At 40.7% G+C, this 23,981-nt stretch overlaps 1 protein-coding gene across 3 annotated transcripts in view; it reads left to right on the top strand.

Moving 5' to 3' along the window:
* The first annotated feature begins 505 nt into the window (after positions 1–505).
* Positions 506–23,981, top strand: part of LOC126688866 (desiccation-related protein PCC13-62-like) — a 63,878-nt gene continuing 40,402 nt past the window's right edge. For 2 of the 3 annotated variants that reach the window (XM_050383752.1, XM_050383750.1), the window contains exons 1-2: positions 506–884; positions 1,161–1,386. In XM_050383752.1, the coding sequence (XP_050239709.1) occupies positions 562–884; positions 1,161–1,386 (549 nt within the window). In that variant the 5' untranslated portion in view covers positions 506–561. Of the gene's footprint in view, positions 885–1,160; positions 1,387–2,119; positions 2,316–23,981 lie in introns of all 3 variants that reach the window. The other variant, XM_050383748.1, reaches the window with a different exon arrangement.

Raw genomic sequence — 23,981 nt, forward strand, 5'->3', positions numbered from 1 at the left:
CCACTTCAGCAACTACGAAAAATATGGTTGAATTTTTATCTAAAAAAATAATAATAAAATGGTAGAAACGGTTGTTATTAGACTTATTGTACGAGTCAAGTGCCAATTTAGCTTTTAGAATTGGTTGTGACAAAGTCCACATTAGCATCAGTGCATCATAAGTTAACAACTCAAATAAAATAGAATTAGTTTTACCGTTTCAAATCATCCCCCATTCAACAGCCACCGAACCATCCAAAAATAATGTCCATATTATTCCAAATATAAATAGTAGCTGCATCATCAATTTGACATATCTACGTACATTGACATTATTCCAAATATAAACAGTAGCTACAGCATCAATCTGACATATCTACATTGGCATTATTCTAAATACAAACAATGACATTAGCCTTATCAAAAAAAGAAGGAAAAAAAAAACCAACGACGTTAGCAATGTGGCATTTTTCTAAATATAACCAGCCAGAGATTATATATAAATATAAACAGTAGTAACATCAATCAGACATATCTAAGAGTAGCTATCTAGCAACAAAATAGACAGCAAAAAAGAAAATTATGGCACTAACTGCTGCTAGCACAACCACCATCACCACTTTACTAATATCCCTACTCTTCCTTCCCAAATTTTATTCTTCTGAACTCGACTCACACACATCAATCGCAAAAGCAGATGTGGATCTTCTGGAATTTCCTCTAAATTTAGAGTTCTTTGAAGCTGAATTCTTTTTGTATGGCGCTCTGGGTTATGGATTAGATAAAGTTGCTCCAAATTTAACCCAGGGAGGTCCAACACCCATTGGTGCTAAAAAGGCAAATTTGGATCCTTTTACCAGGGATGTTATTGAGCAATTTGCTTACCAAGAAGTTGGACACTTGAGGTTTTTCTCTTGAAATCATTATTTAATTTATTTATGTCTTTATGTGTGTTGGTATAATGACTAATGGGTTCTAGTTAGTTTATTAGATAAAGATTTTCATCGTTGAATAAGGGATTTGGATTTGAATACCATCTATAATGAAAAGAAACACATTGATGGCTTAACATAATGACAAACAACAATTATCATAACGTAGATACTATAAACTTTAAATCCTATCGTAGCAATAATTTCTTTTAAATGTCAAAGGTACTAACTATTAAGTTCTTGATGCAGGGCCATTCAAAAAGTTGTTAAAGGATTTCCAAGACCATTATTGGACTTAAGTAAAGAATCATTTGCAAAAGTGGTCGATGCTGCAGTAGGGAAAAAGCTGTCCCCACCTTTTGATCCTTATTATAGTGGAGTTCACTACCTCCTTGCATCTTACCTTATTCCTTATGTTGGACTCACGGGCTACGTTGGAACAATTCCAAAACTCCAAGCCCCTACTTCTAGAAGGGTAACTGATATTTAAACTTGATTATTGATCCCTAGTAATGTTCTAAGAAATAAACAGTAATCACAATTTTTTGCTTTTACGTGCATGTGTGTGTATATATACATAGTTATATACTACCATTGTTTTTTATAGAATAAACTATCATTTTTCCTCTTAGAAATGATCAAGCTTGACGAATGGAATTTGTAATTTTTCAAAGGTCCATAATCAACTTATATTTGGTATAACTCACCTAATATTTTTTTTTGGGATTAATATTTTAAAAATCCTATTGTTGGATTACCTATGTTCTCTAAATTTTTAACATACACGCTAAATTTGGTATCAATTATATGTAATTTTCCTTTTTACTCCATCAACTCATTTTTTCTGCCTAACTTCAAAGTACAAAAATGGAAAGTTAAACATTTTATATATGACATTATAATTAATCTCTGCTCGTCTTTATATTTTGCATGCATATAAGGTATAAGGAGACAATGCAATTCAAGTTATTTAACAGTGGATTTGTCAAATTCCACGTTTGATATATAGTTATTAAGTGATATAACATTGATAAAAGTTACACCAAGTTTAATTTAAACCAAACCCTTTTTTGATTTGAAAGGTAGATTAGTAGAGCACAAAAACAGAAATTCAGTTCATAACACTTACTCTGATATCATAATATATTACTACTTGTCCAAAAATCATGAAGTTATTATGATAAGAATGTGGATGTGTATATGTTTAGCTCGTTGCAGGCCTATTAGGTGTGGAATCGGGCCAAGATGCAGTTATTCGAGCATACCTGTATGAGCATGCACACAAGATTGTGAAACCATATGGAATAACGGTGGCACAGTTTTCAAATTACTTTTCGGATCTAAGGAACAAGCTTGGACATGAAGGTGTCAAAGATGAAGGTCTTTGGGTTCCCAAATCTGTAGGTGCTGAGGGAAAGATTAATGGGAACGCGCTTGCTGGAGATGCAGACTCTGTTGCATATGATAGGACCGCTGAGGAGATATTGAGGGTTGTTTATGGCTCCGGTGATGAGCATAAACCTGGTGGGTTTTATCCAAAAGGAGGCAATGGAAACATTGCCAGATCTCATCTACATTAATTCTATGCCTACAGCTTGATTACAAGAAAACAAGTTCTAGTGTTTTTTGGTTCATTGTTTAAAGTATGTAACCTTTTGGTTGGTAATAAATAAATAAATAAATCTTTTGTGAGTCTTTATGATTATATGCGTAACAAAATTGTTGTTTTAAGCTTTTTTTTTTTCTTGTTTGTTCAAAAGCTTAAAGTTTATTTGGGTTCCAATAAATCCATTTGTGTAATGAGTTTATGATAAAGAATAATTACCATGGAACGAGCGTTATAAGTTCAAATCCTGCTATATCATTTTTTTTTTAAAAGGCTTAGACTTTGTAATTTGAACATTGAACTTGAGAGAGTAAGAGAAATAGAGCAAAATTAAAGTATAAAACCACGTAGCCCTAATGTCTTCCAATATCTCACTATCAATCTTTTTAGGGTCTGGTTGGATATAGCTGAAAACTGAAAACTTAAACTGAAAACTGAAAAACACTGTAGCAAAATAATTTTTAAATGTGTGAATAGTACCGTGGGATCTATTTTTAATGAAAAAGTTGCTAAAAAGTGTAGTTTGTAGGACCCATGAACAGTGCACGAGAGCACTGTTCACAGAAGAAAAGTCAAAAAGTTACGACTGGGAAAAAAAAAAAAAAAAAAAAAATCTGAAACGCAAACTTGCCTCAGGGAAGCGCAAAACCCAAAGCATTTTGCGCTTCCCAGACGCATTCTTAGACTTCTTTGGGGGAATCACAACCCAGAGGAGCGACGAAGTCCACTGTCTAGCGTGAGACAGTGGACAAATATTTGTATATGAATCATGATGGAGTCCTAGAAGCAAAATCTCCTTGACATTACTATAAATCCCATTTAATCATTTGTATTAAACTCATATTCTTCTTCATTGTCAGTTTTATATTAAAGAACTAACTACAAAACATGTCCAGCACCAAAAAAGAAATATTTTCATAGTTTTGCCCACTTCAGGTATAGCTGTCAACTCTTTCACAGTTTCTTGCATCCTGAAATCGATCAAACATGACGATTCATTTCCTTTCTTCATATTCACCTTGCTCTGGTTTGCACAAACATCGAGTGTTTTGAATAAACGTTCAACACCTAGGAAGAGTGGGAATAAGAGTTAAGATTTGCATTTACTTCCATCCGGTTGGAGCAAGAATCTCACTTTGGATACTATATAGAGAAAAGTCAAGAGAGAGATACCAAGGCAGAAATCAATAATGAAATTTGGCATATCAAAGAAACTGAACTAATAATATAAAATGTTAAATTCAAAATTTGATGTCTTAAATCATTTTATTATATATGTTCTTACTTAATTTTCCACCTTTTCTTTTTAGGAGATTTGAATTTTGACATATCCAATTTGTGTGTGCTTAATGAAACAAATTGTATTCTGTTCTCAGATATGACCTATATGCATAAATAAAACTAACCAGTCAATATGGAAATAAATAATTGTAAATTGAACAAAAATTACAATACGAATTTTAATCAACTCTTTTCTCAAAAAAAAAAAAAAATATATATATATATATATATATACACTTTCATTCTTCTTGATTGCCATTTCTTTCTTTCATTCCTTTTTTCTAGAAACTTGATTGCCATTCTACGTCTATAGATTTTAGTCCTTTCCATTTCAAATAAAACAATGCTAGTCTTGCACTACAAGAAAAAACGACTTTTAGCGTCAACTAATAATTGACACTAAAAATAGTATGTTGCCGCGAAAAACGTTTTTCGAGTCAACCAAGTAGTTGACGCAGAGCTGGGATTGGTGTTGTGATAAGAGATGTTGAAGGCAGATTAAAGGCAGCTTTATGCAGAAAAATTAAAGCTCCATTGGGATCACTCGAAGTTGAAGCTAAGGCCTATGAGGCTGGTCTGTTGCTGGCAAGGCATTTGGGGCTGTGAGATGTTGTGCTGGAAGGTGATTCCTTGATAATCTCCAATGCTCTCAAGCGACTTACACTACCACCCTGTTCTGTTGATGCTATTATGGAAGGCATTCATGAGTTAGGTGCTGAAATTGGTGTTGTTCATTTCTCTCATGTACGCAGAATTGGCAATAAGCCAGCCCATATTCTAGCAAGACAAGCTCAAAACCTTGTCAATGATGTAATTTGGATTGAAGAGATTCCTTGTTATATTCAGCAAGCTCTTATCCAGGATATATCTGTACTGTGATGTTGTTATAATAATAGTTTCAATGTGTTTTCTAAAAAAAGTTCTCCAACCAATATGTCCTTCTTTAGAGTATTACTCATGTCGTTCTCTGGTTATACTCTAGCAGTATAACTGGAGGGATACCTCCGTACTTTTATGGCTGGGTTGTGGCACTTTAGGAAATCCCTACTCACCTTCACTATAAGGATCTAGGGACTATTCAATGCCGTTCTACTGGCGGTATGCATTCGGACTCGGCTGACCGAAAACCTCTCATAGCTGTAGGGAAGTCATAAAAGGAGACAGAGCGTCCAGGGTAGAGACACCTCATTCTAGCAGACAAGATTCAGGATTCCAGATTCAAGAAACAAAGAAGCGAAGGGAAATGGAATCAAGGCTGATAAGATTTGAAGGGAAATCCAATGTAATACTCAATATTGTATTTCTAATAATGGAAAGCCATGCCTAGGTCAATCCTTGATTTTTTAAACTCGTTTTTAAAATGGTCCCTCGTCAACCCAGTAACAGAAAAATCTAAGATGGCAAACGAAGTGCATAGGTGGCATATTAGATGCTGATGTGGCTAATAAAATAACATTAATAAATACCACATCAACATCCATGTCAGCATTTTAATAAATAAAAAAGCCATCTCAGAAAATTAAAAAACAAATAACGAAATAAATTTTTTTTAAACATCTTAATTTTTTTTTTTTTTTTTTTTTTGCTTTTCATTATTTTTTGGAAGAACATTGTTCTTCTTCCCCAGGACAGGACATGAACTTCATGCTTCATGTTCTTCCCCAAATCAAACCCAATAAATCCAAGAAATCAAACCCATAAACATCCAGTAAATCAAACCTAATAAATCCAAGAGATCAAACTCATAAACTACCCAATAAATCTAAGAAATCAAACCCATAAACATCCAGTAAATCAAGCCCAACAAATCCAAGAAATCAAACTCAGAAACCTCTAGTAAATCAAACCCTATAAACCCAAGAAATAAATATACAAATTCACATAAAAAAATAAAAACCACAAACACGAAACCAAACTCACCGAGACATCTCCATCTCCGAAACACAAACATGGCCACACTGATCTCCACGGCCACTACCGACCACCCACTCCTACAGAAACCCAAAAAAACCCCACCTACAACCAAACCTGTAAACACAAATTCAAGACCCATACCAATCTCCATGACCACACCGATCTCCATGGCCACAGACCACCCCCACTAAAACCTAGAAAAACCTGTGAGAGTGCCTTTTTTTTGTGACACTCAGGCCCAAGGATCCCGGGCCTAATAAGAGGTTTGGTGAACCGAGCCTTGACTCACCGCTGCTAACAAGCTGTTTAAGAGTCAAGTGATGCACAGGGGATGCTTCCTACAATACAAGTAAAATGACAAGCAAGGATATTCGTATGAAGAGACATTCCAAAACAACAAGATAAATTCGGAAAAGAAAACAGGATCAACAAAGAGGTACAAAATAATGTTAAAGGGATCCTTGAATTACTAAGACATATTTCATTAATATGTTCTTTGTTAAGTTACTGAAAGCTCACTAGGACGTGATACAAGGTTCAATCAAGCTCAAAAATTACAGTCTTGAATGGCTATTTCAGCCTTCAAAACTTGCAAAGTTTGATTCTCTTTGAATCCGAGTATGTGCAATAGTGGCTTTTACAGGATACCGGGAAGCAATATTCATTTTTCCCTTAGTGTTTTCTTTCTCTTCACCACAACTTTACTGATAGTTCTTTTCTCTAAAAAATCTCTCTCTTTTTTTTTTCTCTCTTTTTCGCTGCCTTTTCTTCATAACCTACCCCTTCCTTTTATAATGAAGTTCTGGCCTTCCAGGGGAACCATTGGTTCCCCTGTTTTGCCTTCTTGTGAACAGAGCTTGTTCCGTGCCTTTCACTCAGCAGGTTCTATTTCCCATTTTTCTCATTCTTTCCTTCTTTCAGCTTTGATTCCTTTGAAAGTCCTTAGTTGGTTACCTTCTTCAGGATGTGCTGAGGTATGCCCTTCTCGGTCTCACCATTTGTCAATTCCCTGTTTGCCCTTTTTTCCCATCTGGGAGGAATCCCATTCTGCCAAATTGAAAGTCGCCTGATGCCATTCTCTTTTTCGTATTTCTCTGTTCTGGTTCCCCAAGACGCTTCCTGCTTGTGTCATGAGAGGTCGCTGGGTCTTTTGGCGCTTGTGTTTCTTTGCTCTGTTTCTTATTTTCTTTTCCCGTCCTTTTCTTTCGAGCTGTCTTAATCTTCTTTGACTATGCGCCTGGAAGGATCCGCGCCCCTTGATGATTGCTGAGGATCCTGGCTACTTAGCCTCTTGCTGTGAGTTTCTTTTCCTTCTTGATGTTTCTTCGTTTGGGCTTCAAGCCTCCTGGGCCTTTTTATTCTTTCGTGGTCCCCTTGCACCTGCTTATTTAGACTTAGCTTGTGTTTTCCTTTTGGGTCTGGCTCACTCTTTTGGGCCTCCCTCACTGTGATCCCTTTTAGACCTGAACATTTAGCCCCCCGAGCTCGTGGGTTACCTGAAGCCCACGCGTGAGTAATTCAAGTTTTCTAAGATTTTTGTAGGATCCCCCTTTTTTTCTTTTTAATTTCTCTTGGGTTCCCTTCTTTCTTATTTAGGATCCCGACCTTTTTCTGCTGCTTTTGGTCACCTTAGACTTTTACTATGTGTTGCATTCCCTTATTTTTTTTGTAGTTTCCTCTTTGCACGGGACGTGGCAGTTGAGTATTTGAGGTGAAATTCCTCTACCCACTTTTCTCGTTTCCTGTTACTTTTCATTAATAACCGCTGATTAATCCCTTCTTCAAAATTAAATTTTTGGCAACTGGCGCGTCTTTCCATACATTTTCTTCTCCAACTGCTCTTTGCGCCATTATTGTGGCCGTTTCACCTTATCACTTTGCATATCTGAGTCTTTCATTCTTGGGTCTCTCTTTTTTTCTTTTCTTCTCTGTTATTCCTGTCTTCCCCTTTTTTGTTCTTTCAATTTCTTCTCTTCTCATCATTCATGTTGTTCCAATGGCTTCTTCTTCTTCCCGAAAAAGGAGAAAGCGTACCCTCAGTCCTTCTGAGGGCGAAGGTTCTTCTGGTTCCGCTCTGAGTGATTCTCGCAAAGTTACTGAACGTCCGGCCTTCCCTTTACGGGATCCCTGGTATTCTCCCAGTCCGTTTTTTCCTCATGTATCTCATGGCGAGGCTCCTCCGTCTCCTCATGCCTGGATGTTTTCTGGCCAAGCGGGTTTTGCTGGTTCCGCCCAGGTTCCAGACCCTAGAGAGATTTTTGACCTTCAGATTAGACAAGGAATTCGAGAGGCGGTGCCTATCTTCTTTGATTTTGTCCCAGGAAAAATCCAAGGCTAGCCCATTTGGGTAGACAAGGAGCTGTCTGATGCGGAGTTTGTGGGTCGCCTGGAGCGCACTGGTATCCTAAAGGCAGTGGCTATTTCCAGAAACCTTGAGGGTTTCAGAGACGCCAAAGGGCTCAGACATCTGGTACGTCGTTGGTGCCCTTCCCTTCATACTTTTTTCTTTTCTGTTGGTGAATTGACGATTACCCTGGAGGACGTGGTTAACAACTTCCTTCTCCCGGTGTTTGGTGATGAGAGTCCCTTTGATATCAACCTTTCTGAAGAGGATCTTGTGGTGGAAGATAAACTGTTTGGCCATTTTGGTGGTCGTGCTGCCTCTCCTGGTGGTAAGTCGGCTAGAATGGGGAGATGGGTGATGACCCTTTCCCGTGAGAAGAATAAGGATGTGAGGTGGGCTGGTTTTCTGGCATTTTGGCTTAGCAAGTTCTTGTTCAGCGAGTTTCCTGGGTACGGGGTTAAGTCTTCCTTTTTTCCATTAGCGATCAAGTTGGCTTGAGGTACCCAATATCCTTTAGCCCCTCTGTTTTTAGGTCATGTGTATTCTCAATTGGACCAGCTTCGTGGAGATGAGACTGAGGGTGATTCTTATTACCTCGTCTCTTCATTGTGCTATCCTTCAGATTTTTATGTGGGACCGTTCTGCAGCTACTTTAGCCAAGTGCAGGAATTTGAAATTTGTGAAGGATAAATTCCAAGGATCCCCTGACATAGTGAAGGGTCTTTGTGGCAATTTGACTGATGCTTTTCCCATTATTTTTCATTGGATTAGCTTGAAAGGTGGTGGCCTCAATCTTGTGGAGTTATTTGATCAAGCAGGGAACTTACATTGGAGATCTCCTCGTGAGTTTGGCCCTGGCTTTGCGTGTGATTCTGTGTTGTGTTCCTTTTTATCTTCTATAAGTAATACTTTTGACTTGGCCGTGGTGATGAGGGCAGTCTGGCTTATCTTGCTTGCACTAGCCCCTCTTGGCTTCCTGTGCCCTCTTTGAGTGGCCCAAAATATACCCATTATTCAGCACACCGGGTGCTCTGGCAGTTTGGTTTTGACCAAGACATTCCTCTAGTTTTTAAGGACGTAGTGCCGTCCCTTCCTTCTTTGGATCCTTTCTTGAGGCTGCAGGCCTTTTCTTATTGGTCACGGAGGAGCCCCCAATTTGCAGTACCTAACTCCCAGAGAGGAGTTTTTGCTTCTAGTGGCTATACTAGTTATTGGAGAAGCATACAGAAGTCTTTCATTGACTATGTTGGCTCTAGTTTAGTTCGGGAAACCCCAAATCTTGGTATTGCTTCTGCTCCGACATTCAATAGGCGTTTATCCCTTCCTACTGCTGGAATTGTTTCTGCTGCCGTAAGTAGCAATGTTGGGTTCGCAGGGTGGCATGCCTCCAGGGGAGGTTGGGTGACTTATGCGCAAGATTTTCCTGAGACTTGGTTGGGTTGCAGTCTCATTATTGGCACTTCCTTTAGAGTACCTATTAAGAAAGGTGCAGTGGAGACAATAGGTGCTGCTACCACTTCGGGTAAAGGTAAGGATGTCAAGCCAGGAAAAATGAAAACAGTTGATGTTGAGGAAAGTACGGAGGGTGTGAAGGTTGGTCCTGAGACGAAAAGAAGAAAAACTTGGAAATCTCAAACACATTTGGTATCCCAGGAAGCCAAGGATGTCGGGCAACCTTTGGCTTCAAGGACCCGGAAGAAGACCAAGGTAGAGTCTTCTTTTTCCCAGGTTCTTGTGACTGCTTCAATCCATGGTTCTTTAGGATCCTCTGATTTTGTATTCCAGCCCCCTTTAGGACCCTCTGGGCGTACTCGTAGTAAACAAAAGACTTCTAGAGAATCTGTAGAGAGAGAGAGAAGGGCAAGATTTCTTTCCTTCTTCTCTCTTTTTCACTTGTTCATATTATTGCAGTTATTTCCTCTTTGCTGACGAGTGATGGTTTCCTTTGCAGTTCAAACGCAAGTCTGATTTCAAGAAGGGCAAAAGTCAATCTTCTGGTGATGACGTGGTATGTGTTTTCTTTGATCATGTTTTCCCTCTTTTGCTCTGGTACTGTGTTGTTTGCATTACCCCATTGTTTTTCACTTAGCACTGCTTCCCCCCCTTTTTTTTAGGTGGAGGTGTCTCCTCCTATGACTGGTAAAATTCTGGAAGAAGAAGCTGTTACAGCCCTTTCTATTGCATTTCCTATTGTGGGGGAGAAGCCCCCTAGTGGTGGCCTGGCTGAGGAGACCGGGCAACCGATGCAGGGTTCCCAGGATTCTCAGGATCCCGAAGCCCCTAAGATCCCTACATCTCAAAGTCCTCATCTTGAGCGCACTCCTAGTCCCATCAGAACTGTGTTTCCTTAAACATTGTCAAATAAAGGGACTTTGGGAGACACTCATTTATCCAAACAAATAGGTGAGCCATGTTTCCCTTAAAATAGCATTTCATCTCTATTTTTCTTTTCCCGTTTTTTTTTTAGTTCCTTCTTTTCTTTCTCCTTTTAGGTCAAGTCAGTGCGAGGTCTGCTCCCAGTGTTGCCTCCTCCTTGGAATTAGAAAGCTCAGAAGGTGAGTGCGAGCTGTTTCCACTGTGCTTCTTTTTTTTTTCTTTCTTTCTTTCCCTACCCTCTTTTCTTTTCCTTCTTCCATGGCGAAGCCCCCTGCATCTCTTCCTTCCTTTAGCCATTTTGCCACTAGTTCTTCACCCTTTCTTCAACTTGCTTTATGTTCTTTCTCAGAATCTTCAAGGAAATCAGGGGATCAAGAAGAAGAGGCTCTGCCTCAAGAAGCTGGTACTGGTTTGTTTTTTTTTTTTTTTTTTTTTTTTTTTTTCTTTTTTTTTTTTTTAAAGACAAAATCTGTTCTTCCTTTTCCTTTTCTTTTACGAATATTGATACAAGCTTTAAAGATTCTGAGCCTGTTATCCCTGAAGGAATTGTGAGATCCGTTCGAATTGCTGATCCTCAGTCAAAGCAAAAGGCTGCAAGTCCTCCAGTCTCTACAGGCGGTGACACAGTGATGGGGGACGCCTCGGGAGTGGCTGCCCTAGATCTTGATTTAAGGCTTTCCTCCTTCCTAGCTCGCTTTGACCTCTTGGAGTTTAACAGCCTTCCTGCCAGCCACTTCTATTCTTTTGGGTCTTCTTATGGCATCTTCCTGCGTTTCTCTGTTCCTGTTGAAGGTCTGCCGCTGTTAGAGAGTCTGATCAAGAGTCACGGGGATTTCACCAGTGGCTTCAGGGGAGGCATTTTTTTGGGCAATATTTTGATGGAGTTGTTATGCGCTGTGCTGGTTTCACTGAGGAATTCTTCTGTGGACTCTTTGTCTGAAGAAAGGCTTCTGGAGTGGAGAGGGGTGGTCCAAGACCTTCTGGAGGCCAAGTTCGATTTATCTTTTTTGTTGGATCACTTGCACCTGTTGGCTCATATGCTGTTTCAGAGGCAATCCTCCAAGAGCATAGACGTTGAGATAGCTGCTGCTGAGGAAAATTTGGCTCATGCTCACAAGGTTTTACAAGATTTGAAGGTTAAGCGGTAGAGGATTCTTTCTACTTCAACTGTGCCTATCATTCCCCCGGATGGCTCCTTGTTGGCCGACCTCATTCCTTAGCTTTCTTTAGATTTGTATAAACAGTTTGGGGTTGTATAAGTTTTTTTTTTGAACATTGCTCTTTTTTTTTTTTGGTTTGTGTTTCAAAACTGCTTCTAATTTCTTAGTATGTGGATCTGCCTTTCTCTTGGATATATTGCCTTTTTTTTTTTTTGATATATGACTTTTCTCTTTTCTTTCCTGAGTCCTGGACCATGGTTCCTACAGGCTTCACTGTAAGTTCTAGTCTAGGTACCCGGTGGTCTATTGTGCAAGTACTGAACTGGGTACACTGGTATCTTTTCCCTTGTATATATATATATATATATATATATTTTTTTTTTTTTTGAGATACGGTCCCAGTTCATGAGCTTTGACAGGTTCCCCTCTTTTGTGAAGTGCTAGGCTAGGTATCTTGGGTATTTTACTTTTGCCTGTGATCCTAGACCTATGCACTTGGAACTGTCTGTGGGGTATTTGAAATTATCTGTTAGGTGAATCCTGGGCCATATGTAAAAGGGTATTACATACCTTTTTCTCTTTTTTTTTTACTCAGGTATCCTTCCTTAAATCTATCCAAACTTGGACTTTGCAGTGTTAAAAGAAAGACTCAAATATTGAAAAAAGGAACTTCATTAAAATATGGTCATCTTTTAAGGAACAAAGAAAATCATTTAGTGTAGTATTGACCACAGAGTGTCAATCTATCATAGGTTCCAGAACAAAATCATTTAGACCAGAATTCATGACAAAAGCTGAAGGAAATAAAAACACTTAGCGGGTTGTGAAGCTGGTAAAAGGATCCTGATGTGCCGGGATCCCTTCGTCCTTATGCATAGTATTGTTTCAGTCATTTCCCGTTTATGGGTTCTGTCAGGACTGTCCCATCTTCCTTGGTAAGGTAATAATACCCACTCTCATGGGCTGCACTAATGATGTAGGGTCCTTCCCACTTTGGGGTGAACTTGGAGGACCCTGGTAGGTTCCTCTTTACGTACTCCGCCATCCTTAGTACGAATTGCCCTTCAGTGAACATTCTTGGGCGTACTGCTTGTGCATATGCTCTAGTCATTCTTTGCTGGTACCTCTGGCTTCTTTTCTTGGCTAGCTTTCTTTCTTCTTCTACCCCTTCCAGATCTGCCAGCCTCCTTTCATTGTTTGTGTTCTCACTCTCTTCTTGGCTCTCTTCCAGAACTACCTTTGGTGTAGGAATGACTAACTCCACGGGGCTGATAGCTTTTGTTCCATAGACTAGGGAAAATGGGGAGAATCCTGTGGCTGTCTTTACAAAGCTCCTACATGCCCAGAGTACATCTGCCAGATGATCACTCCATTTCCCTCCATACTCATGCTTCATCTTCTTAAGGATCTTCAACATTACCCTATTGGTAGCTTCAGCTTGGCCGTTTCCTTATGGGTAGTATGGGGTAGACCTCCCATGCTTGATGTGATATGCTTCAATTAACCCCTTCATGTCTTTGTTTATAAATGGGGTTCCATTGTCACTGATCAATCTTCTGGGGATCCCGAACCTTGTAATGATGTGGTTTCAAATGAAATTTGCTACGGCTGCTCCAGTGGCTTTTTTCAAAGGGATGGCCTCTACCCATTTTGTAAAGTACTCGGTGGCTGCCAGGATCCATATGTAACCGTTGGATGGAGGGTTTATAGGCCCTATGAGATCAAGCCCCCAAGTGTGAAAAGGCCATGGTGTCGTCATATCTTGTAGAACATTTGGGTGAGTGTGAATTGCATCTCCCAGGACTTGGCAGGCATGGCATGTTTTGACTAGCTCCTCAGAGTCCCTTTTCATCGTTGGCCAGTAATATCCCAACAACTGTAATTGCTTATACAGCCTTCTTTTCCCCGGGTGACTTCCACAATCTCCGGAATGAACTTCCCTGACTACTTCTCTAGCTTCCTTTGGCCCCAGGCACCTTAGGGGATCCCCATTGTATCCCTTTTTGAATAAGATGTCGTTCTGCAGGAAATACATGTCCGCTAGTTTCTTAAGCTTGTGGGCTAGTGTTCTGTCAGTTGGCAAGATCCCCTGAGCCAGGTATCCTATGAAAGGAACCCGCCAATCTTCTACAACAAACACAACGTAGCTTTCTTCTTTATCTGTTGCCAACTGACACTCCTGACATTTCTCCTGTATAATTGCTGCCTCCTTGTCCATATTTGGCCAGTAATACCCCATGCGTTGCATCCTTCTATATAGGCTGACCTTTTCTGCAACTCCACAAGCTTGGGTATGTAATTCTTCTAGCTTCAGCTTTCCTTCCTTCTCGGTGATACATCTGGACAATATTCCACTTGGCAGCCTTCTATACAATTCCCCTTCTATCTGAGTGTAATCCATTAGTTCTTTGATGTTCCCTTTGGGCCCTGCCTCTTTCATCTTTTCTTTGACTTTGCTCCTCCAATCCCACTGTTTGGACTCTCCAGGGTACATCTTTGGAGGATCCTTACAATAGAATGTTCCTGCCTTCCTATTTTTATCAGCGTGTCTCTCCCATTAAATGGTATTTGGGATCCTAGAGTGGCGAGCACATCAGCAAACCTGTTTTCACTTCTTTGAGTGTACTCTATGCTAAAGGTCTGAAATTCCAACTCCAGCCTTTGTGCCCAAGTTCTGTAGGCTGCTAAGCTTTGTTCCCGTAACGCGAAGTCACCTTTCACTTGGGAGACTACAAGATTGGAATCTCCCAACACTCTCATATGTTTCACTCCTATGCTGAGTGCTATAGTCCGCCCGGTTAAGTATGCCTCATATTCAGCTGCATTATTAGAACACGAGAAACCAAGCTTGAAAGACAAGGGTATGATGTCCCCATTTTCACAACTTAATACAATTCCTACCCCATTTGAAGTTGTTGTAGCCGACCCGTCAAACCTCATGGTCCATTTCTTTCCTGGGATCTCTGTTACTGCTACCTCACTAGGGATTTCTTCGCTCAGCGGGCCTTCCTCCTTTCTTGGGAACTAAGCTAGCAAATCTGCTATGGCCTGGCTTTTGACAGCCTTGGGAGTTCTGATGCCTATGTCATATTGAGAGAGCAAGACTAGCCATTGTGCTATTCTTCCCGTGAGAAGAGGCTGGTGCAGGAGTGCTTTTATAGGGTGGGACTTAGTCACCAAAAGGATTTGGTGAGCTGAGAAGTACCTCTTCAGCCTTTGGGACGCGTAGATGATTACTAGGCAGGCTTTCTCTATTCTGGGATACTTGGTCTCGGTATCCTTGAGTGTTCTGCTTACATAGTAAATAGGCTGCTCATTCCCCTAGTCGTCTTCTTGTGCCAGCAAAGCTCCTATTGCCTGGGAATTTGATGCTAAGTATAACAGCAGAGGTCACCCACGTACTGGTGCCTGGAGGGTGGGCAAATGATTCATGATGCCCTGAATTCTTTGGAAAGCCTCTTACTGCTCTGCTCTGCTCCCCAGGTAAATTCAGTCCCCTTTTTCAACAGTTTGGATAGACCTGCCGTAGCTGAGGCCAAACCAGGCACAAATCTCTTAATATAGGGGACCATTTCCAGGAAACTTTTGAGTTCCCTAACAGTAGTTGGTCTTCTCATTGTGGCGATAGTTGTGGCCTTGGCTGGATCCACACTTATGCCTTTGTGATGTACCAGAAACCCAAGGAACTTTCGAACAGACACTCCGAAGGCGTATTTCATGGGGTTCATACGTAACTTGTACTTCCTGCATCTTTCAAAGACTTGCTTAAGTACTTGGAAATGTCCTGTTCTGGTCTTTGATTTGACCACAATGTCATCTACATAATCTTCCATCTCCTAATGTATCATGTCATGGAAAATGGCTGTCATGGTTCGCTGATACGTAGCCCCCGCATTTTTGAGGCCAAAGGGCATTACAGTGTAGTAAAAGTTCCCAATTGGAGTTCTGAATGCCATCTTCTCTGCATCTTTGGCAGCCATGCGGATTTGGTTGTACCCACTGTACCCATCCATAAATGAGAACATTGAGCTTCCTGTAGCTGAATCCACAAGGAGGTCGATATTGGGCAAGGGGAATTCATCTTTAGGGCACGCCTTATTCAAGTTGCGAAAGTCCACACAGCAACGGATCTGACCATTTTTCTTCTTCACAGGTACAATGTTGGAAAGCCATTTTGGGTGTTGGATGGGTTTGATAAAACCAACTGTTAGCAACTTTTTGACCTCTTGAACTATTTGAGCTTCTACCTCGGTGTGGAAAACCCTAGCTGGTTGAACTACTGGCCTCATCACTGGGTCCACATTAAGAGAATGGACTACCAATCCTGGGTCCAAACCAGGCATCTCATCATAGTTCCATGCGAACACATCTCTGTATTTTTGAAGTAAGGTTACCAGTTGTTTCCTTTCTTGTGCCACCAGTTGACTGCTAATGAAGACAGGCTTTCGGGATCCCGGTTCGGTTCCCAAATCTATTTCTTTAATTCTTCCTCAGGCTGAATCTGGGCTTCCTTAACTGGTTCTTCTGGAATTTCTTCTTGGGCCATCATGCAGCTTGGTGGTCCGGGACCTTTCTGCATAATGCATTCAGGTCCCGCGCACCTTCACAAACGGTAGATTAGCCTCCCTCCGGGTTCCCGTACCAACACACATTCTCGGGATCCTGAAGAGCTAGACTCCCTCTTTTGTCTTTTTCTTTCCAGAAGGTTCCTCCGGTCACGGGTGCCCCTCCCTCCTTCTTCTTCTTCTTCTAGGATGGGTGCCCCTAGGGTCCTCGGGGCGGGGCTCTCATCATCTAGCTCCAATTCATCATAGAACATCGTTTCTGCAAAGTTCACTTCTCCCTGGCTGAAAGGATTACTGTTGGCAGGGATCCTTACGGGCCTCCCATTCAGTCTCCCCTTAATGCATTGATGGAACGTAGATGGAATAAGGCGATGTTTATGAAGCCACGGGCGTCCCAACAACACATGGTAAGAAACTTCTACGTTAATCACATGAAACCTTGTCAGGGCTACTATTGGCCCTACCCTTAAGGCTAGCTGCACGTATCTTTCTGTTGATTCCACCGATCCTCCAAATCCTGTTATTTCCATGGGAGCCCTCGAGATCCTTCTGTCAACTAAGCCCACAGCTTCCAGGGTACTCAAGGCTATGAGATTAAGCGATGCCCCCGTGTCCACCAGTGCTCTTCTGATTTGGACGCCGTTTATGGTGGCCATTAGATAAAGGGGTCTACGGTGGTCTGGGTGCTCAATCTCCATGTCTTCATCGATAAAGGTTATTGCATTGGTTGTCTCCAGGAAAGCTCGACTAGCATGTGACTCTGCTGTAAAGCATTCCATTCCTGAATCTGCTGCTATGCTCATGAAAGACTCTGTGGCCACCCTTTTTGCTTCTGGTCCAAATCCCAATTGGTTGAATAGTGACCTGAACTTGGGATTCTTTTGGAGGGTCCTGAATGTGCTCGGGTGGAAGGATCCTTCGGATTCTCCTACTTCTGCCGGGTTCCCATGTATTACTACTACTACCACCCCTTTCCCTTTATGGTTAGGCAAGGGGTTTCTCTACACTTCTAGCTCCTTCTGAGTGAGTTCCAGGGTTCCTTCCCTCAGCTTTTTGTGGAAGAGTCTGCAAAGGGTCTAGCAATCCTTGGTGGAATGCTTGACATAATTATGGACTCTGCAAAATAAAGGGTTCTTTCTTTCTTCTTTAGTTGGTGGCCTGGACACAGTGAATGGCCTACCAACTCCATCTCCGATCCATTTGTCTAAGACATGGCTTAACTCTTCAGCTGTACATGGGATCACCGGTGGTTCCTCGAACACCTTCCCATCTGGCCTCTTCCTTTTTTCTCCTACTAATGCTGTCATAGCTTGGGACACGGGCATCCTTTTTGTCCTCATAGTTTGCGCCGTCCTTCTGGTTCTCTGTAGCAGGTCAGCAAACTGCGTGATACATAGATTTTCAAGGTTGAGCCTGTAATCAAAAAGCATGTTGGCTACACAGGTTTCCACGAGCTCCTTTTCTTCGTGGTCCCCATCGCAGTCTAGGGACACATCTTCAAATCTTTTAATGAATTGGACGAGATCCTCTCCAGGTCTCTGGCTTACCATCTGAAGGTTTTGGAAAGTGATCTTGTCTTCACTAGGATAATATTTGGCGCAGAATTTTTCCATCATCTCATCCCAGGTTTTGATGGACCCGGGTCTTAGCGTGGTGTACCAAGTGTATGCCCTATCCACTAAGGATTTGGCAAATTCCCTTAAACACAATTCTCTGTCTCCTGCATAGGGGCCCATAGTGTGGATGAACCTACTCACATGTTCCACAGCACTTCCACTTCTTCCATCGAAAGGATGGAACTTTGGGGGTTCATACCCCTTAGGGTACGGTTTGCCAAGAAGTTCTGGAGGGAACAGGGGATCCCGAGAGAATTGCTTGGGGATCCTTGAGAGTTTTTCCCTTTCTTATTCCAGGAGGGCATTGACATTTGCCAGTGTTAAGTACTGAGGGTTGGCTCTTCCTTCCACTGCTGACCCTCCTTCTGGCTGCGTTCCATCTTGGTGACCAGTAGGGGGAACATTGTCTCTGATTTCCTATGTCCTGCCTTCTTTGAGAAGACAAACTTCTTCCTCCAGATCCTTCAACATTGCTGTCATCCTGGCCATGAGGTCTGGTTCCTGCCTTGTGTGTCTTTGTCCTGACACAACCTCCTGTTCTACCAGGGGTATCTCGCCTCTTTGCCTGGAAGCTACCTCGTTCTCTCCCACGGGCTCAGAGGCCGTAGGTGGCATATTAGTTCCTTTGTTGTTTCTTTGTCTTGGAGGCATACTCTATGAAGGGATTGCTTCTTCCCTCTTCTTTGCCCAGTCTCCAGTGGAGTCGCCAAAATGTGAGAGTGCCCTTTTTTTGTGACACTCAGGCCCAAGGATCCCGGGCCTAATAAGAGGTTTGGTGAACCGGGCCTTGACTCACCGCAGCTAACAAGCTGTTTAAGAGTCAAGTGATGCACAGGGGATGCTTCCTACAATACAAGTAAAATGACAAGCAAGGATATTCGTATGGAGAGACATGCCAAAACAACAAGATAAATTTGGAAAAGAAAACAGGATCAACAAAGAGGTACAAAATAATGTTAAAGGGATCCTTGAATTACTGAGACATATTTCATTAATATGTTCTTTGTTAAGTTACAGAAAGCTCACTAGGACATGATACAAGGTTCAATCAAGCTCAAAAATTACAGTCTTGAATGGCTATTTCAGCCTTCAAAACTTGCAAAGTTTGATTCTCTTTGAATCCGAGTATGTGCAATAGTGGCTTTTACAGGATACCGGGAAGCAATATTCATTTTTCCCTTAGTGTTTTCTTTCTCTTCACCACAACTTTACTGATAGTTCTTTTCTCTAAAAAATCTCTTTTTTCTCTCTCTCTTTTTCGCTGCCTTTTCTTCGTAACCTACCCCTTCCTTTTATAATGAAGTTCTGGCCTTCCAAGGGAACTATTGGTTCCCCTGTTTTGCCTTCTTGTGAACAGAGCTTGTTCCATGCCTTTCACTCAGCAGGTTCTATTTCCCATTTTTCTCATTCTTTCCTTCTTTCAGCTTTGATTCCTTTGAAAGTCCTTGGTTGGTTACCTTCTTCAGGATGTGTTGAGGTATGCCCTTCTCGGTCTCACCATTTGTCAATTCCCTGTTTGCCCTTTTTTCCCATTTGGGCGGAATCCCATTCTGCCAAATTGAAAGTCGCCTGATGCCATTCTCTTTTTCGTATTTCTCTGTTCTGGTTCCCTGAGATGCTTCCTGCTTGTGTCATGAGAGGTCGCTGGGTCTTTTGGCGCTTGTGTTTCTTTGCTCTGTTTCTTATTTTCTTTTCCCGTCCTTTTCTTTCGAACTGTCTTAATCTTCTTTGACTATGCGCCTGGAAGGATCCGCGCCCCTTGATGATTGCTGAGGATCCTGGCTACTTAGCCTCTTGCTGTGAGTTTCTTTTCCTTCTTGATGTTTCTTCGTTTGGGCTTCAAGCCTCCTGAGCCTTTTTATTCTTTCGTGGTCCCCTTGCACCTGCTTCTTTGGACTTAGCTTGTTTTTTCCTTTTGGGCCTGGCTCACTCTTTTGGGCCTCCCTCACTGTGATCCCTTTTAGACCTCAACAAAACCTAGCCTCTCCAACCAAACCCAGCCATCTCCATCTCCATCTCTAACCAAACCCATAATCCAAGACCCATGGATTACCGGTCTCCACCCCAACCACACCGATCTCCACCCCGACCACCAATCTCCATCTCCATTACCGACCACCCATAGAAAACTAGAAAAACCCAGAGATTAGAGAGTCGGGTTTAGAGAGAGAGAAATGTCAGAGATTAAGAGAGAGAGAGAGAGAGAGGGAGGGATTGAAAGCTTGAACAAAGAATAAAGAAAAAGAAAGATACAAACACAAATATGCACCAAGAGACAAAGAAAGAGAGGATCTGAAGAAAAAAAAGGAAAAGAAAAGAAGATAGATACAGACACAAACACAGAGAAAGAGAGGATCTAGAAAAAAAAATCTTTTTTTGTTTTTGATTTTGAATTTTTTCAGTTTAATTTTTTTAAAATTTTTATTAATTAAAATGCTGACTTGTCATTAAAATACAGGCATGGATGTTGACGTGGTATTTATTAATGTTATTTTATTAGCCACATCAGTATCTAACATGCCACCTATGCACTCCATTTGCTACCTCAAATTTTTCTGTTATTGGGTTGATGGTAGGGACCATTTTAAAAACGATTTTAAAAAATCAATGACTGACCTATGAGCAAAATTAATTTAGGGATCAAACTGAGAAATGGCCCAAAATGTAGGAACCAAAAGTGCATTTATGCATAATATTTACAATTAACATTATAAAAGAAATTGTTACATTCCTTATTTTCATTTGGGATGCAATAAAATAAAATTTTAAATTAAAAAAAAAATTGAGCCAATGCTCTTAAATTTTGTGAGAGTGCTTTTTTCTTCAGCACACTGGCCTTAGGATCCTGGGCTAAATAGTTGTAGTTTGGTGGAGTAGGTTTTGTTCGCCGCAGCTAAGGGGTTGTTTAAGAACCAAGTGGCGCACAGGGCATGTTTTCTACAATACACATAAACTAGCAAAACGAAAATATTTGTATTGAATCAACAACGAAAACAGCAAAGGAGTGCAAAGTAATCAGGAAATACACAAAACAATTATTAGGGATCCTCAAATTAATAAGAAATACTTCATTATTTTTTCTTAATTATAGTTAAAATGCGCTCACTAAGACGTGATACAAGGTTCAAATAAGCTCAAAAATTACAGACTTTGATGGCTATCCAGGCCTCTAAGACTTGTAAAATTTGAACCCTTTTGAATCCAAGTATGTGCTATAGTGGTTGTTTCTGGGATACCGGAAGATATTTCACTGTTTTCCCTTGAATTTGACAAAGTTCTCTTAATGGTTTCTTGTCAAGATTTTTTTATTTCTCGCTCAAAAATTCCTCCCTTTTGCCGGCTGTTTTCCCCCCTTTTTAGAGTGTTATTCTAGGGTCCCGGGGAACTATTGATTCCCCTATTTTGCTCCCTAGGTACCAGAGCCCGTTTTGTGCCCATCACCCAGAAGGTTGAGCCTTTCCGTGTTTCTCATATTTTCCTCCTTTTGGTGTTGTTTCTTTGAAAGCCCATGGCTGACTTTCCATTCCGGAGTGCGCTTGTTCCTAATTTCACATTCCTTAAAACCTCTTACCCCTTATGGTTCAGCTTTTGGCCGTCCTTCCTCTTTGTCATTTTTCTCAAGTGAGCGAAATCCATCTCTGCTGGTTCAAAGGTCTTCGCTGCTACTTCCTCTTTTATAGCTCTTCATTCTGGTTCCCCGAGGTACCGTTCCTTTGCATCGTGAGTGGTTACTCTAGGCTTTCTGCTTTTCTTGCTGCATCTCTGGTGCCTGAGAATGACATATCTGCCCTTTGTTTCTTGTGTCTTTTTGGCGTTTCCTTTGAGCTGTCTTAATCCTGTCTTAGCTGTGCTACACGTCTCGGGGATCCCGAGCCTTTGGCAGCCTCTGGGGATCCCAACTCAGCTCTGTACACTGGTCTTTCTTCAATCTTCTAATTTGGGCATTTTTTTTTCTTTTTTCTTCCTTCTTTTCTCATAGGCTTTAAGGCTTGTCCCTTTATGGTTCCTTCTTTTCTCATAGGCTTTAAGGCTTGTCCCTTTATGGCTTTTGGGCTTCAAGCCTTTTGGGCTTACCACCTCTTTTTAATTTCACTTTCTATTGCCCCTTGTGTTATTTCTTTAGGCCTGGGTGTTGTGATTTTTTAGACCTCAACAAATTTCAACCCAAGGCTCTTCCAATAGCAATTCTCACCCTTTCCAGGCCTCTTGCCCTTCACAAATTTCATTGAGCTAAAACAACATACACATTCCCAACAAAATCAAAATCACACCCAAAAAATATTTGACTAAATAAACACATAATTGCAAAAGGCAATGAGATGAAAACTAGATCCATTTTACAATACCATAAACACCTTGGGTTACTTTAGAAATGCCTTCACAGTCCAACCACAAACCAAAACCCATTAAAAAAATTTAGTCTTAGATTCTATAAAGAACTCAAAAACATAAATTTGTCACATTTTCTATCCAACGAAATAGGACATAACAGCTAAAGCAAAATTTTACACTAGGTGAAAGAAGTGGTTCTGACATTGTGGAAGATGAAACAAAATGCTTCAAATGTTAGAAATACTAAATAATTGTATTTTATTTCTCAAGTAATAAAAATATACAGGACTATAGGAGTGCAATAATATAGGAGGCAAGTACAAGTATGTGTGCAACACAAGCCTAAAACCCACAAGCCTATTACACGTTACAGCCCCCCCCCCCCCCCCCCCAAACTCAAGGTGGGTGGGGGAGACCATCTTAAGTTTGTCAACCAAAGTACAAAGATGTCCCTTAGGATATGACTTAGTGAAAATATTTGCAAGTTAATCTTGAGAGGAGACAGAAAGCATCTCGAGAGCACCATGGACAATATGATAACAGATAAAATGACAATCAATCTCGATGTGTTTAATATATTCATGGAAGACATCATTGTGAGCAATCTAAATGGCGCTCCAGTAATAACAATAAAGAGGAGTGGCAGAGGATGTGAATGCATCTAAATTCTTGAGAAGGGCATGACATTCCACTTCAATACTGGAGAGTTTGTTTCTTGATTTGCCAAGAAATTAGAGAAGAACCAAGAAGAAAATAATAGCTAGTGGTTGACCTTCGATTAGTGTGAACTCCTACCCAATCCACATCAAAGAATGCACTGAATAATATGAATGATTGTAAATTGAAACGGAAAAATATGAATTTTGATCTTATTCTCATTCTTCTTTATTAACTTTCCTTTTTCATCTTTTTTTTTTTCTATAATCTTTTTCTTCTTTCTCTTTTTCTTCTTTCCTGTTTTTTAACAAAGGTCCAAGATTTTAGTTATGTTTTTACCTTTTCATTTATCCTATATCAACACCCGATAAGGATCATTTCCATTTGAAATGAAACTGATAGGGGTAAATCCCAACGTAGACGGATTGAATTAACAGAGTCAAACTTTAGAGAAGAGGTAACCCGAAACGACCTGGACAGAAAGATAAGGAGATAGATAGAAACTTTTAAGTAAACGGATAAAAAGGAGACGGTCTATTGAAGCCACGTGTCACCCTTATGGCATCTACATGGCATCCACGTGGCATGGGTTTTCTCCAAGGATTCTAGTATGGAAATGTCTCGTGCTCCACGCCCAACATAATTATAGGAATCCCTGTAAGGAAATAATCCCGTAAATTGCAAATATTAATGGAGATCTTCCCTATAAGGAAATACTCTCTCCACCAAGAAATTAAGATTGGCTCTACATTACTATAAAAACCCCAAAACCCTCACAAATCAAGGTATGCATAATTCACCCAGCTTTAGCACTCTAGAGTTGTAGAAATTCTCTCTAACTTAACCTTCGAACCAGATGCTTTCGGAAATTTAACACTCTATGATACTTTTATAAGTGATTAAACAGAAACTTAATCATGTCTGGCTCTTCGGACCAGATGTTTTTAGGAATTTAATACACCATGACATCTTTATAAGTGTTTAAACAGATCCTTAGTCATGCCCGGCAACTCAGACCAGGCGCTTTGGGAAAGTTAACGCTCTGTGACATCTTTATAAGTGATTAAACAGAACCTTAGTCTTGCCTGGCTCGTCAGACCATATGCTTAGGGGAAATTAACACTCTATGACTTCTTTATATGTGATTAAATAGAACCTTAGTCATGTCAGGCTCCTTGGACCAGATGCTTTGGGGAAATTAACACTCTATGACATCTTT

Source organism: Quercus robur, chromosome 6 (assembly GCF_932294415.1).
Source record: "Quercus robur chromosome 6, dhQueRobu3.1, whole genome shotgun sequence".
In the NCBI taxonomy this organism is placed as follows: Eukaryota; Viridiplantae; Streptophyta; class Magnoliopsida; order Fagales; family Fagaceae; genus Quercus; species Quercus robur.